This window comes from Bubalus bubalis, chromosome 11 (genome assembly GCF_019923935.1).
Source record: "Bubalus bubalis isolate 160015118507 breed Murrah chromosome 11, NDDB_SH_1, whole genome shotgun sequence".
In the NCBI taxonomy this organism is placed as follows: Eukaryota; Metazoa; Chordata; class Mammalia; order Artiodactyla; family Bovidae; genus Bubalus; species Bubalus bubalis.
The window spans coordinates 59,965,572-59,981,566 of NC_059167.1; the positions used below are offsets into that span (position 1 = coordinate 59,965,572).

The window sequence follows — 15,995 nt, forward strand, 5'->3', positions numbered from 1 at the left end:
AAAAGCTTTTAAGTTCGATTAGGTCCTATTTGTTTATTTTTGTTTTTATTTATTTCTTTATTTAACTTAGGAGACTGATCTAAGAAAATATTGCTACAATTTTTGTGAGTCTTTAACCTATTTTGAGTTTATTTTTGTATATGGTAAGAGGGAGTATTCTAACCTCATTGATTTACATGAGGCTGTCCCACTTTCATAATGCTGCTTTGTCGTAGATTAGTTGACCATAGGTCTGTGGGTTTATTTCTAATCTCTCTATTCTGTTCCATTGATCTGTATGTCTGTTTTTGTGCCAGTAAGAGGGAGTCATTTCTTAGAATCAGATCAATCAAGAAAATGAAAGCCTTTCTGTTGAATTTATTCAGCAACAGAATGAATGAGGAGATTGTTTCTTTTTTTTTTTTTTTTTTTTGAGATTGTTTCTAAATTATGCTCCTTTTTTCTTGCAGCACTTTGATTTTCCTTTGCCAAGTCCTTTGAATGTTTTTGAAATGCTGGTAATACCAGAACAAGAATATCCTATGGTCTGTGTAGCTATTAGCAAAGGCACCGAATTAAATCAGGTAGTTCAGTTTGAGACAATCAATTTGAACTCTGCATCCTCATGGTTTACAGAAATTGGTGCTGGTAAGTGTTTTTTTACTTTATGTTAAAGTATTAATGCTTTTGTCTATAGAAGAAGCAGAACAGGTTCAACCTGCATGGGCTTTCTAGTAGAGTTTCCCAAGTAAGCATAGAGGATCATGTACATACAGTTTATGATCTCTGTTTGCCAGAGGCAATTTGATACATACAAAGTATTTTACCAAGAAAAATTTTAGTGATTCCCAGCATTTAAAAGTCTTAGTTGTTGTCAGTTAATATTTGGACTTACTAAATAAATAAGTTTTCTAAGATAGTTTTCAGATTTTATCAACTTCTCAAGCAAAGAAATTCACTTTTTTTAAATCAGTTTTTCCCCCTACACTTCCTAAAACCATTGAGTTCTAGTACTTTTCAGACTTAAATAGAAGCTTCTCGTGTGTGGCCTCCAAGCATTACCATTTAAAGTTACAAGGAATATTATATCTCTTGCATTTTCTGAGAATGGTTTGTTAGCCTAGAATTTTATCAAACATGTCTCAGTGAAAGCTCTAAAAAGATTGGGAGGTTTATTTTCAAACTTTAAAATTGGAACAAATCAGTCAAGAATTTATGTTAAAAATTAGTAAAATGAAGGTCTTCATTCTGCCCATTTACTGTTTTTGTTGTACTTGTGTATTGTCACCCCAGGTTTATCAAGCCATTTTTACATATGAAGTCAAGCAAGCTTTAGTTATAACTATTTCATTACTGACCCCTTTTTCTTTATCATCTTGAGAAGAAGTCTATTATAAGTTTTCATAAGTTCTTATTAAATATCTTTGGCTTTTGATCATCTTTAGGCTAAATTATAAGAACTCTTTATACATCCCAGCTATTGAAGTTAATGTAGAACTGCACTAATGTCACTTTCAGAATAAGAATCAGTATGACCTACTGGTGTCCTAGTAAATGTTTAACAACAGACTCTTGGCTGCAGAGAAGCCTCGTTTATAGCAGTTGCCTGTTTCTGTGGTATAAACACTCTCACCACAGCCAATTTCAAAATACCAGCTTAATGTCATTTGACTTGCAAAATTTCTGAAAATTTATCAGTCCAGTACAAGCCAGTTCCAGCATGCCTTGGACTATTATCACTGTTTTTGTGCACCAGATGCTAATTTCCAGTAGAATAAAATAGGAATATATTCTTTACCCTCCCCCCATCCCCCACTCTCCCCCCACCTCCGCCCCCACACTCATTTTTCTTTCTAATCTGTTAATGCTTTTGGTTGAGTTAGATGCATACTCTCACGGTATAGCTAACAGGAAGATGCAAATGGCATTGTTTTATTATCATGAAATATAAGCAAGCCAAATAGAAATGTGTTCCTATTAGATACTTACTGCTAAAAAGAAGGGTTATAGGTCCGTTCATTTTAAAACCAAGATCATGTTTGGCAGACAGCCTCAACTTGTTTATAAGTTGTTCATATATAATAATAGTGCAGAGAAAGTTATTTCATATGATTAATGTGAATTTGCAAACCACTTTCTTCTGTATGTTGTATTAGGAGGTTACATTGTTTAAGGCTGGGCATTCAGTGAGTCCTTTTGTGAATTTGCAGGGCTGAGGTTCAGGGGTTGTTGTTTGCTTTTTAATTCCAGAGGTATACTGTTCTATCCACTTATAACACAGTCTAGGCTAAAATTACAGCAGACCCAAAATTACTTCCCGAGGAGAGCCAGAACTCTGAGGGTATACATTCAAATCACCCTAAAGCAGAGATTGTCCTTATTAGGTTTCTCCATTTTCACAAATGATTGCTAATCTATTTCCCAGCTATGTTGATTGCTGAGACCATACCTTGACTTGACAGCAGTTTTAACAATTAAAATGAACTCCTACTCCAAGACTCTCTTAGTCTTATTTTGATTAATTGTTGCAGTATCCTTTTCACCAAGGATGGTACTTAGTAATTTTCATCAGCACACAATCAGATCAGATCAGTCGCTCAGTCGTGTCCGACTCTTTGCGACCCCATGAATCGCAGCACGCCAGGCCTCCCTGTCCATCACCAACTCCCGGAGTTCACTCAGACTCACGTCCATCGAGTCAGTGATGCCATCCAGCCATCTCATCCTCTGTTGTCCCCTTCTCCTCCTGCCCCCAATCCCTCCCAGCATCAGGGTCTTTTCCAATGAATCGACTCTTCGCATGAGGTGGCCAAAGTACTGGAGTTTCAGCTTTAGCATCATTCCTTCCAAAGAAATCCCAGGGCTGATCTCCTTCAGAATGGACTGGTTGGATCTCCTTGCAGTCCAAGGGACTCTCAAGAGTCTTCTCCAACACCACAGTTCAAAAGCATCAATTCTTCAGTGCTCAGCCTTCTTCACAGTCCAACTCTCACATCCATACATGACCACAGGAAAAACCATAGCCTTGACTAGACGGACCTTTGTTGGCAAAGTAATGTCTCTGCTTTTGAATATGCTATCTAGGTTGGTCATAACTTTCCTTCTAAGGAGTAAGCGTCTTTTAATTTCATGGCTGCAGTCACCATCTGTAGTGATTTTGGAGCCCAGGAAAATAAAGTCTGACACTGTTTCCACTGTTTCCCCATCTATTTCCCATGAAGTGGTGGGACTGGATGCCATGATCTTCATTTTCTGAATGTTGAGCTTTAAGCCAACTTTTTCAGTCTCCACTTTCACTTTCATCAAGAGGCTTTTGAGTTCCTCTTCCCTTTCTGCCATAAGGGTGGTGTCATCTGCATATCTGAGGTTATTGATATTTCTCCAGGCAATCTTGATTCCAGCTTGTGCTTCTTCCAGCCCAGCGTTTCTCATGATGTACTCTGCATATAAGTTAAATAAACAGGGTGACAATATACAGCCTTGACGAACTCCTTTTCCTATTTGGAACCAGTCTGTTGTTCCATGTCCAGTTCTAACTGTTGCAAAGCAATTTTTTTTTTTTTTTTTCGAATATTGCCTGAGAAACAACACTTTACCAATTCTGTACATCTGGATTCTTCACTATATATAGATTCTGGAATGTCCACAAATACCCCAAGATAATGTGTAAGATTTTGTGTTTATGCTCAAATGTGCAGTTTTTAAGGGAGAGGATCTATGGGTTTTCCCAAAAGATGTAGTTAAGAATGACTGCTCTAAATAATCTAAAATCTTTGCATGGTTTCACCTAGGCCATTCATGCAATCTGAGTGGCTAAAATAGTTTTACCAAAAATGTTTTGCAAAAATGTCATCACTTACATTAGCAGATGTTTATCAGCCAAGTAGTGAAAGTTGCTTCCTGCAAAGATACTGTTGACAGTATTGTTCATTATTTCAACTGGTGTCCTGTTAATAAAGGAACTCCAGCCTACACTCACAGTGGAAACAGTGTCAGACTTTATTTTTTTGGGCTCCAAAATCACTGCAGATGGTGACTGCAGCCATGAAATTAAAAGACGCTTACTCCTTGGAAGGAAAGTTATGACCAACCTAGATAGCATATTGAAAAGCAGACATTACTTTGCCAGCAAAGGTCCGTCTAGTCAGGGCTGTGGTTTCTCTGGTGGTCATGTATGGATGCGAGAGTTGGACTGTGAAGAAAGCTGAGTGCCAAAGAATTGATGCTTTTGAACTGTGGTGTTGGAGAAGACTCTTGAGAGTCCCTTGGACTGCAAGGAGATCCAACCAGTCCATTCTGAAGGAGATCAGCCCTGGGATTTCTTTGGAAGGAATGATGCTAAAGCTGAAACTCCAGTACTTTGGCCACCTCATGCTAAGAGTTGACTCATTGGAAAAGACCCTGATGCTGAGAGGGATTGGGGGCAGGAGGAGAAGGGGACGACAGAGGATGAGATGGCTGGATGGCATCACCGACTCGATGGACATGAGTTTGAGTGAACTCCGGGAGTTGGTGATAGACAGGGAGGCCTGGCGTGCTGCGATTCATGGGGTCACAAAGAGTCGGACATGACTGAGCGACTGAACTGAACTGAATTGAACCTACAGTCACACCCCAATAACCAGAAGAATTGCTCTCTGATCATAGTTTCATTAATACTTTTGCTTTTTCTGAATTACTGACTTCTTTTTTTTTTTTAATCTCAGAGACACTGTGACCCACCTGACTGATCTTGTTTTCATCTTCCCATTGGCTACTATAAAATGCAGAGCAAAATCTAATCGCTGTATAACATGCATCTTCCTTCCCCACATTTACCATTTGCTTCATTTTATTTTTGTAATATACCTTTCTGGAACTAACCGAGGTATTAATTAAATATAATATTGAGCCTTTCTCAGTTAGCCTTGCTTAAGACTTTGTTTTTTAAATTGACTTACATACATTTTTTTGAGAAGACAATTACAAAATATAATTTTTGTGTTAAACTTCAAAGGCTAGTTTAAAATCACAGAAAAAAATCAGAATTTGTGTTTCTTTTCTAAGTTCTAATTTTTAAAGCATATTATATAACTGTAACCTTGTTTTCCTTTTCCCTCCAAGGCAACCAACAGTTAGATTCCATTCACGTAACACAGTTGGAGAGAGATACTGTTTTAGTGTGTTTGGACAGTAAGTACTATTTTAAAGTTTATTCTAAGTATACTACTTGATATACCTTTTCATGAACTAGATTCTAATAGAATCAGTAGAGTAGATTTTGACTTTCCACCTTAAGTAGCCGTGTTTTATTGACGAAAAACGTAAATTATAGTAATTAATTAATTGATCTGTTTGTCAGTACTGTCCTCTGTGACCTTTTTCTTTATTTTGTTTGGCCTACTTGGAAACATTGTCCAGTTCACCCTCTGTATCCATGGGTTCCACATCCTTTATTTAATCAACCATGGATTGAAAATATTCAGGAAAAAAATTCCAGAAAGCTCAAAAAAACAAACCTGAATTTGCTGAGTGCCTGACAATTATTTATACAGCTTTTACATTGTGTTACTGTATTATAAGTAATCTAGGACCTACTACATAGCACAGGGAACTATAACTCAATATTATGTCTAACCTATAAGGGAGAAGAATCTGAAAAGATATGTATATACCCCCACACACATACGTGGGCTTCCCCCATAGCTCAGTGGTAAAGAATCTGCCTGCAGTGAAGGAGAGGAAGGAAATGCCAGTTTGATCCCTGGGTCAGGAAAATCCCCTGGAGGAGGGTGTGGCAACCTACTCCAGTATTCTTGCCTTGAAACTCCCATGGGCAGAGGAGCCTGGTGGGCTGCAGTCCATAGGGTCACAAAGAGTTGGACACAACTGAAGTGACTGAGCACACATATACACGTATATATAACTGAATTGGTGTGCTGTGCACCTGAAACTTACACAATATTGTAAATCAGCTATATTTCAATAAAAATATTCTAAAATATTAAACTATGGAGAGAGATGTATAGGTTATATGCAAACACTAGACCATTTTATATGCTCAAGGGACTTGAGCATCCATGGATTTCGATCTCCTTGATGGGACAGGAACCAGTCCCCCATGGATACCAAGGGACAACCATATTAGAGCAGTTTGCCATAACCTTGGGGTAAAATTCTGTATAAACTATTCTGAGAGTTTTTTCATAAATCATTGTAATTAATGAAAAAATAGAAGATTATACTAATATGATCACTTATATAACATAAACTTTTAGAATCCTGTCAGTGTAATATTCTAATTTACAAATAGATTTGAGATCTTTACCTGTAGTTGTAATTCTTTTAATGTAGGGAGAGATGTTATTGATAGATGTATGTTGTGCTATATATGCAGTGAGAAGCAGAAAAACTTTTAACAGGTTTTTTCAGTTTTTCAAACAAAGCACTCTGATTCCTAAAATCTGCTTTACTTGAATGCAATGAATCCTGCAAGTAAAATTCTCCCAGACTTGGAATTATATTTGAAACTTGGCAATATTCTCTGTGGTTTAATTCATTCTAGTATTTGAAAATTATTAAAGCTTCTCTTTGATGCTTAGGGTTATTTTTAAAATTGTTCCACTACTGAATTTGCCGTATTTTTGTCTTAATTTCTCTTTTCTAAAGCATTCCCTTTTGGATTTGCCTTATAGACTCATAAAGATCATCTAATATTATAGATAAGTAAACCAAATCCCACAATGTTTCATTTTCCCATTATCCCTTAAGTATTTTTTGATTCTTTGAATACTGATAAGATTGGAGTGTTTTTTGGTTACTTTTAAGTGAATTCAGTGAATTCTTTTTTACTCAAAACAAGTAGAAAGCTCAGTACTGATTAATCAGATAAAAAGATGATCAGAATTTAATTGTAATAATGTTTAACCTTTAACATTAAACCCTTAAATACCTTCTGAGCCATCCAAGGATAATAAATCATACTTAGTTTTCATTTTGTTCATTTATATATTTTTTCAAAAAATTTTTAAACCTTTGATTAACTAAGCCTTCCATTTCCCAGCTATTCATGGTAAATGGGAAGTTGACTTTCTTCAGTTGGTTTTTTTTCTCTTAAGGGAGCAGAAAAAATTGTCAACTATACAGTATAAAGCAGTTTTACCAAGCAGCAATAGAGATAGGCCTATAATCACAAATCATGATAGACAAATGAGGAAGTTTGCAGAGAGAAAATATCTTCCAAGTCAGAGCTGAGATGGTTTAATTAAAAAACAAATGGGCGAAAGGGAAATAGAATTATTCACATATACTGTGTATCCCACAGTTTACTGATAAAGAAATTGACTCTTGAGAGTACTATCTTTTTGTCCCTTGTACTTCTGTAGAATGTTAGTCACAGACTAAAGTTAAGAATACTGCTGTATTACTTATATGTTATGTAATTTGTAAGGGGAAAAAAATCAACTCGTATTGCTGAATATTTAGGCACCAAGTTAACCACTATTAAAGAAACACTGCACTTTAAAAAAAATCAGAATGTTAGTGTTGAATAACTATGTTTAAAAAAAAAATAGTAACGGAGCTGCCATTTACAAAGGAGGCCTTACTTGTATAGAACGTATCAATGACAGTTTTTCACTGAGCATGCTTGAATCAAGAGAAATAATTTAACTTTATTAAGGTAAGGTAAAGGTAAAAGCTCATGTATATCCATGTAAAGTATCCATGTAAAATCCATATATCAAGTTACATGTTTTAACAAATTTGTATTTCCAGTCTTGACTTGTTTTTTCTTTTTTAAGAATTTGTAAAAATTGTAAATCTACAAGGAAAACTAAAATCAAGTAAGAAACTGGCCTCTGAGCTAAGTTTTGATTTTCGCATCGAATCTGTAGGTAAGTCTCCTTTTTAAAATAATGCATTTAGAGAGCTTGGTTTTTTGTTCCTTCTGTTCTTAATGGTTACCTACACCAGCACTGTCTCATAGGCATTTCTTTGATATAGAAATGTTCTCTGTGTTCGTAAATACAATAGTCATTAATCATATTTGTTAAACATTTAAAACATGGCTGGTGCTACATTTTAATTTTTTTATTTTAATTAATTTAAAATTTGATGTAGATAGCCACATGTGGCTTGTTCCTATCATATTAGACAGTGCAGGTCTGGACCGTAATAATCTTTTATTGTTGTTTCTTGAATATTTAAAACCTGAAATCATTTCTTAAATTTCTACATATTGTTCCCTTTGCTGCATCAAGTGAATTATACTTCTTCCAGTACTTTCCAAATCATGAAGATATTTGTGTGATGTGATTAACAGTGTTAAAATTCTTTGCCGTGTAAGATTCTGATTGGTGTGTGTTGGTGGTTTTGCTTTTAGGTCTATTTAAATATAATAGCTAGTTTCCCACAGAATCTGGAAAATACTACTATGCCATTTGAATTTACTTCCTTGTCTATGAGTGTTTAACTCTGTAATATCATTGATGTTATGATAAAATTATATTTTATTATTTTTTGCATCCTCACTGATTAATGTCAGTAACTATTTTCCTCAGCGGTAATAGGACTTATGAAAAAATACTGTAGGTGGGAACATTTTGAATAGTCTATAATATGGTTCTACCATAAGTCAAAAACAGTTAATCAAAATGATTTTTATTTAGGCCATAAAAAATGTGTATTTTAAAATTAAATGTATATAACTTTTAAAAACATGTTTCTCACTATTTAGAAAATTTTCTGTTTGTTTTTAATATTTTAATGGTTTCTCAAATGCAGTTTTGCCCTGTCTCAAAGTTTTGCCTTATCCCTCTGGGTAAACATCTCACATATAAATAATTTGCTTATGATTGGAAATTTTAATCTTCTTAAGCGGAAAACCTAAACTTTCTGTAGATGCTGTGACAAAAGGAATTTTGGAAATAGTTTCTTCTTTTACTCCTCTGGATATTGCATACTAATTCCTAAGATTTAATATTTTCAATAGAGATTCCAACATATAGATCTTTAGATTCTCTTAATTTTAACTGAAACACACTTGTACCTCAACTTTCTCATATGTGCCAAACGTTTTGGGAAATTTTAGTTGTTATACAAAAGTTTGTTCCTCCTAGGCTACAATCTCTTCTTTCCAGTGAATCTTGAAATAATTCCAAGGATGCTCATAGGGAAAAAGAGTCCTTTTAAGTCATCTTTTAAAAATAAAGCCACTACGTGTTTTTTCATTTCATGATTAGTGAAATTTGTATAATTTGTCACTGTAAAATTATGTTTATTGAGGTAAATTATGTCTTCAGAATATTTTTACATTAATTTTTTACAGAGTCAGTATTCAGTAAGAGGTATAATAAATTTCAGTCACTTTCTCTCATCACCTTTACTGGTACAGGGCATATGGCTAACTCTTCAACAATTAAATTGGTTCTTTCCCTCATTCTTACTCCCTCACTCACTCCAGCCTCTGGCCAGGAAAGGACCAGAGGCCCTGCTGCCCCCCACCCCCAAATTGGGATCCCTGCAACTCTGTTTGTAAACCATGAAGTGACCCCATGTGGGTGCCTCAGTGGGTCCAGACCTGTGCTTGGCGCCAGGCAAGACACAGAAATGGACAAGGCACAGGGAGAACAGGTTTCCTTTCAGCCTTCAGCCACCTCAGGGAATCGTGGGAGATGGATGAGGAGCAGGAGGGGACATGGCATGTCATGGGGTGGCCACACTTTGGGCCCTCCTAAAGTGGGTCATTCCTGAATCCAAAGCCATCAAGAAGGTGAGCAAGCTTGGCTCAGATCTGTGAACACTCTTGTGGGCAGCAGGTCCCACAGGCCCAGGGCAATGTTCCAGGGGGCTCCAGAGGCCTGAAGGGGCTGGGGTAAGAGTGGGGAGTATTGTAGCTGAGAGTGCCTAGCCCCTCCAATAAGAACTGGTTCACAGATCAAAAATATTCATATACGGTTAAATTTTGAGACAGGTTTATTTTTGAAAATTAATTTTGTATTAGGGAAAATATGAGCATAAATAAAAGATGCTTCCTTAATAGCTACTTCTAAATATATGGTAGTATTTAAATAATCAGGTCTTTTATCCAAAAAAGCAATTATATGTTATTATTTTATTTAGCCTTATAAGACAAAATTCATGGGGGTCACAAAAAGTCAGACATGACTGAGCAACTGAACTGAACTGAACTGATAAGACAAAAGATAGTATATGAAAGAAAAATTAATGTGATGATATCCACTCATCAGAAGCCCATTTTTAAATAAATGCCTGTTATAATATATCTTAAGAAAACTTCTGTGACACTGCCTCAATACATTATTTGAGCTTTGGCATGTCCTAGCCACAAAAATGTTGGGAACTAATGGTCTAGACAGTGGAATTTTGCACCAAGTAACCTTACGTTATCATTGATTAAAAACAGTCAGGGAAAATGTATAATGCAGTGCTCTGTGCCTTATTTTAGTCCTGATCTCCCTTATCCTTTTTAGTATGCCTTCAAGACAGTGTATTGGCTTTTTGGAAACATGGAATGCAGGGTAAAAGCTTCAAATCAGATGAGGTAAGATTTCTCAAATTATCTCTAGTGATTCTCACTAAAGATTTTAATTGTTGCAATATTCATTTTATGCATTTTCTCTCTGAACCCACATTGCTATGCTTAGTGCCTTTAGTGCCGGTAGAACAAAATTGCCAGTGTTTTCCCTTCAAAAAATACCCAGTTTTGTATTTATTGTATTCTCAGTGGCCAAAGGAATAGTCAAACATGAGTTTACACAATTTCAGTCCTCTTATTTGTAATTTATAAATATGGTCACTAAGCTTACTAAACTTTTCTAAAGGTAATAAGCCTTCTCTATAGTCTACAAATGTGGAGCTGCTTTCTTAATATTATATTTAAAATTCTAAGTTAATATGTGTTGAATCATAGGACTAAGGAAAATCTAAGAAAATTAGCTCACTTACTAAGTATTTATTGCATACCAAATACATTTAGGATGCTGTTATTATTATAGCATTGAAGACATAATGAATATAATTATGAATAATATCAAACCCTTGTGATGTCTATGTTCCAGGCACTTTACAAATATTAGTGTATTGAAGGCAAGTAGAATAGTAGGGTTTTTAAGTACCATTCAAAGTAAGGTTGGGCTCCCCTGGTGGCTCAGACAGTAAAGAATCCACCTGTAATGTGGGAGACCTGGGTTTATTCCCTGGGTTGGAAAGATCCCCTGGAGGAAGGCATGGCAGAGTAAGGTTAGATATTGTTCATATTCCCTATTTTACAGGCAGAGAGGTTAAGTAACTTAATGAGAGTTACAGAGCTAGTTCAGTGGCAGAGCCTAGATGTGAAGGGTTTTCAAAAATCTCTTCTACTGAGATCATCAGGATAACATTTCATGTAGGAGATAGGACTTAGGCTCCCACCTTAAGAGATTAATTCTAGCAAAAATGTTTCCCATTTGTGTGAGTACCTATGTAGTTCTTTTACACCAAGGTCTCACAAATTTATGGACTTATAACTATTTCCACCTCTTTATATGAGTGCAGAATTAGAATGCTACCAAGTAAAAATGACATAGATCAGCTGTCTTCAGTTTATCTAGTTACTGACCTATGTCACTAAATGTCACCAGACCACTGCATTTAATGAAGCCTACAGGCCTCTTTACGGCCATAAGATTAATTGTCCTTAAGTGCTATTTGCATTGTGTCAGTCCTGTGGTTAGAAATCTGTAGAATATACTTCACTATCAGTTCAGGTCAGTCGCTCAGTCATGTCCAACTCTTTGTGACCCCCGGGACTGCAGCATGCCAGGCCTCCCTGTCCATGACCAACTCCCAGAGCTTATTCAAACTCATGTCCATCAAGTCAGTGATGCCATCCAACCATCTCATCCTCTGTCGTCCCCTTCTCCCACCTTCAATCTTTCCCAACATCAGGGTCTTTTCCAGTGAGTCAGTTCTTCGCACCAGGTGGCCAAAGTATTGGAGTTTCAGCTTCAACATCAGTCCTTCCAGTGAACATTCAGGACTTATTTCCTGCAGGATAGACTGTTTGGATCTCTTTGCAGTCCAAGGGACTCACGAGAGTCTTCTCCAACATCACAGTTCAAAAGCATCAATTCTTCGCCGCTCACCTTTCTTCATAGTCCAACTCTTACATCCATACATTACTACTGGAAAAACCATAGCCTTGACTAGACAGACCTTTGTTGACAAAGTAATGTCTCTGCTTTTTAACATGCTGTCTAGGTTGGTCATAACTTTTCTTCCAAAGAGTAAGCATCTTTTAATTTCATGGCTGCAATCACCATCTGCAGTGATTTTGAAGCTCAAGAAAATAAAGTCTGCCACTGTCTCCACTGTTTCTCCATCTACTTGCCATGAAATGGTGGGACTGGATGCCCTGATCTTAGTTTTCTGAATGTTGAGCTTTAAGCCAACTTTTTCACTCTCCTCTTTCACTTTCATCAAGAGGCTCTTTAGTTCTTCTTCACTTTCTGCCATAAGGGTGATGTCATCTGCATGTCTGAGGTTACTGATTTTTCCCCCAGCAGTCTTGATTCCAGCTTGTGCTTCATCTAGCCCACCGTTTCTCATGATGTACACTGCATATAAGTTAAATAAGCACGGTGACAGCCCACTCCAGTGTTCTTGCCTGGAGAATCCCAGGGACGGGGTAGCCTGGTGGGCTGCCGTCTATGGGGTCGCACAGAGACGGACACGACTGAAGCAACTTACCAGCAGCAGCAGCAGCAAGCACGGTGACAATATACAGCCTTGATGTACTCCTTTTCCTATTTGGAACCAGTCTGTTGTTCCATGTCCAATTCTAACTGTTGCTTCCTGACCTGCATACAGAGATAAGAAAGCCTTCCTCAGTGATCAGTGCAAAGAAATAGAGGAAAACAACAGAATGGGAAAGACTAGAGATCTCGTCAAGAAAATTAGAGATACCAAGAGAACATTTCATGCAAAGATGGGCTCGATAAAGGACAGAAATGGTATGGACCTAACAGAAGCAGAAGATATTAAGAAGAGGTACAAGAATACACAGAAGAACTACACAAAAAAAGATCTTCATGACCCAGATAATCACGATGGTGTGATCACTCACCTAGAGCCATACATCCTATAATGTGAAGTCAAGTGGGCCTTAGGAAGCATCACTACGAACAAAGCTAGTGGAAGTAATGGAATTCCAGTTGAGCTATTTCATATCCTAAAAGATGATGCTGTGAAAGTGCTGCACTCAATATGCCAGCAAATTTAGAACACTCAGCAGTGGCCACAAGACTGGAAAAGGTCAGTTTTCATTCCAATCCCTAAGAAAAGCAATGCCAAAGAATGCTCAAACTACTGCAAATTGCACTCATCTCACACGCTAGCAAAGTAATGCTCAAAATTCTCCAAGCCAGGCTTCAGCAATATGTGAACCGTGAACTTCCAGATGTTCAAGCTGGATTTAGAAAAGGCAGAGTAACCAGAGATCAAATTGCCAACATCCGCTGGATCATCGAAAAAGCAAGAGAGTTCCAGAAAAACATCTAATTCTGCTTTATTGACTATGCCAAAGCCGTTGACTGTGTGGATCACAATAAACTGTGGAAAATTCTTAAAGAGATGGGAATACTTCACTATATCAAGTGTGAATTCTGCTTCTTCTGCTAAGTCATCTTGCTTACCTTTTTCTTTCTGGTTTTGCTCTCATCCTTCATTTTGGGCCTAGCTAGAAGGAAATGGCAACCCACTCCAGTGTTCTTGCCTGGAGAAACCCAGGGACAGGGAAGCCTAGTGGGCTGCCGTCTGTGGGGTCACACAGAGTCAGACACGACTGAAGTGACTTAGTAGCAGCAGCAACAGAATGATCATAATGTAATATTCAGCCACTCCAGTCCACAGTGATTGGAACATTTCTGAACTTAATACTCTGAAAATCAACTCCACTTAGTATAGCATCAGATTTATTTTCTTGATTCAAGTTCATTAGTTCCAGGACTTGCCTGGTGGCTCAGAATGGTGGTAAAGAATCCACCTGCCAGTGCAGGAGACACAGATTCAATCCCTGATCTGGGAAGATCCTACATTCCATGGAGCAACTAAGCCCATGTGCCACACCTACTGAGCCTGTGCTCTAGAGCCTACGAGCCACAACTACTGAAGCCCGCATGCCCTAGAACCCGTGCTGCAAAACAGAAGAAGCCACCACAATGAGAAGTCTGTGTAACTAGGGAGTAGCCCCCCGTTCACCGCAACTAGAGAAAAGCCCACACAAGAGCAAAGACCCAGCACAGCCCCAAAAAATGAAATAACATTTTTTTATTTTTAATGATATTTTTAATACTTATTTTATATTTACATCATCATAGTTTGGGTTCCTCCAAAAGCTGACCCTGAAGGAAGGATCCAAGTGGCAAGTAGTTTATTTGGGAGTAGATCCCAGAAAACATGTGATAAAGTGAGGACTGTAAGATGGAGAAAGGCAAAAAGCCAACAAAAGCATATTTAATAAATCCCATAGGGACTACTGAGGGACAGTGTGGGACATAGCTCAGATTTAGCTCACTGTAAGGTGGAGACAAAAGTGCATTTACACACCGGCTGCTGGCCCCTGTTAGTGAAGAGTTGCCCCCAGAAGTATAAACTACCCACACTTTGGAATAGTAGGTGTGCATGTCTGAGCACTTTCTTTAGTTTTGGAGAAGACAGAGCAGAGGAATACCACCAGTACACAGATGTAAGACACTGGCGCGTGGGAGTCTGTCGGAGCTCTGCTGAAATCAGGTGGGCCATGAGACGCTACCTCAAGCATCTGCACTGTAGGGGCTGTGCAGTCTAGCAGACTTATATTCAAATCTTGGCTCTCCCAAGTTACATTAGTTCTCTGAGTCTTTAATAATAGGGGAATGATAATACATATCATAAAGAGTTCTAAGTAAAGTGCCTGGCCCATACCCCATACATGATGATTTGTTTCTAATAATAAGCAGTCCAGAAAAACTTACTAAAATTTTTTCCATTTGAAGAATGGAATCAAAAACTATGATCAATAATTGCTCTAGCTAAATGATTTTTAAATTATTATTTAAATAATATGGGGAATAAGATATTACTGATGGGTGTTTTCTCTCATAGGTTACCCAGGAGATTTCAGATGAAACAAGAGTTTTCCGCTTATTAGGATCAGACAGGTAATAGTTTGGTTGTTTTATTACCAAAGGAGTTCAGCAATTGTATTTTTATTTACACTGTCACCTCTGATTGTATTTCAAACAAAACTCTTTTTTTCAATGTATTTATTTATTTTCTTGAAGTAAGGTTGGTTTATAATATTTATGTTTCATGTATGCAGCTGTGTATTTCTAGTTCTACACTCTTCAGTGTGCTCACCACCAGAAGTTCAGTTTCCTTCCATCACCACACAGTTGATCCCATTTACCCATTTCGCTCTCCCTCCACCCCTACCTCTTCCCTCTGGTAGCCACTCTGCATTTACATGTTTGTTTTTGTTTGGTGTTTTCATTTATTTTTGTGTATGTTAAATGAAACTCTTAGAGGCCTCAGAATCTTAGAGGAATTTCCCCGTATCTTTATTAAGAGAGAAATATTTTAATTAGTCAGTTAAGGAAGCTTTTATTAGTGTGTGAGGATCATGATTCTAGAGATAGTTACTCTCAGCCCAGGCAGAATGTGTTAACACGGATATTTATGTCCCTAGTTGCGTGATACATTTGTGGGTCTTTTATCATTTCTTCCTGGCACGTTAACTTCTGTTAACTGTTACTACATAAATCCAATGGAATGTGCACCTTGTGACTTTAACTTTATATATCAGAAGAAATTTGACTCAGTCTCTGAGCTCATTCTAAAGCAGAAGGAATTACGTGGTCTCTGTGATCAAAGTGAAAGATAAGTTCTAAAACTATGCCCTCTTATGAAAAAAACTTATACCTTTTGTTCTTCAGAATCTATATTGTATACCTCTACAATGAGTAAAATACCTATTTTTCCCACCAAGAGTTGTTAAC

The 15,995-nt window shown here is 37.2% G+C and overlaps 1 protein-coding gene across 4 annotated transcripts in view; it reads left to right on the forward strand.

Moving 5' to 3' along the window:
* MAP4K5 (mitogen-activated protein kinase kinase kinase kinase 5) overlaps positions 1-15,995 on the forward strand; it is a 123,387-nt gene that overhangs the window by 103,909 nt on the left and 3,483 nt on the right. For all 4 annotated transcript variants that reach the window (XM_025295799.2, XM_025295801.2, XM_025295800.2 and 1 more), the window contains 5 exons: positions 450-627; positions 5,083-5,151; positions 7,761-7,853; positions 10,452-10,522; positions 15,103-15,158. In XM_025295799.2, the coding sequence (XP_025151584.1) occupies positions 450-627; positions 5,083-5,151; positions 7,761-7,853; positions 10,452-10,522; positions 15,103-15,158 (467 nt within the window). The remainder of the gene's footprint in view (positions 1-449; positions 628-5,082; positions 5,152-7,760; positions 7,854-10,451; positions 10,523-15,102; positions 15,159-15,995) is intronic.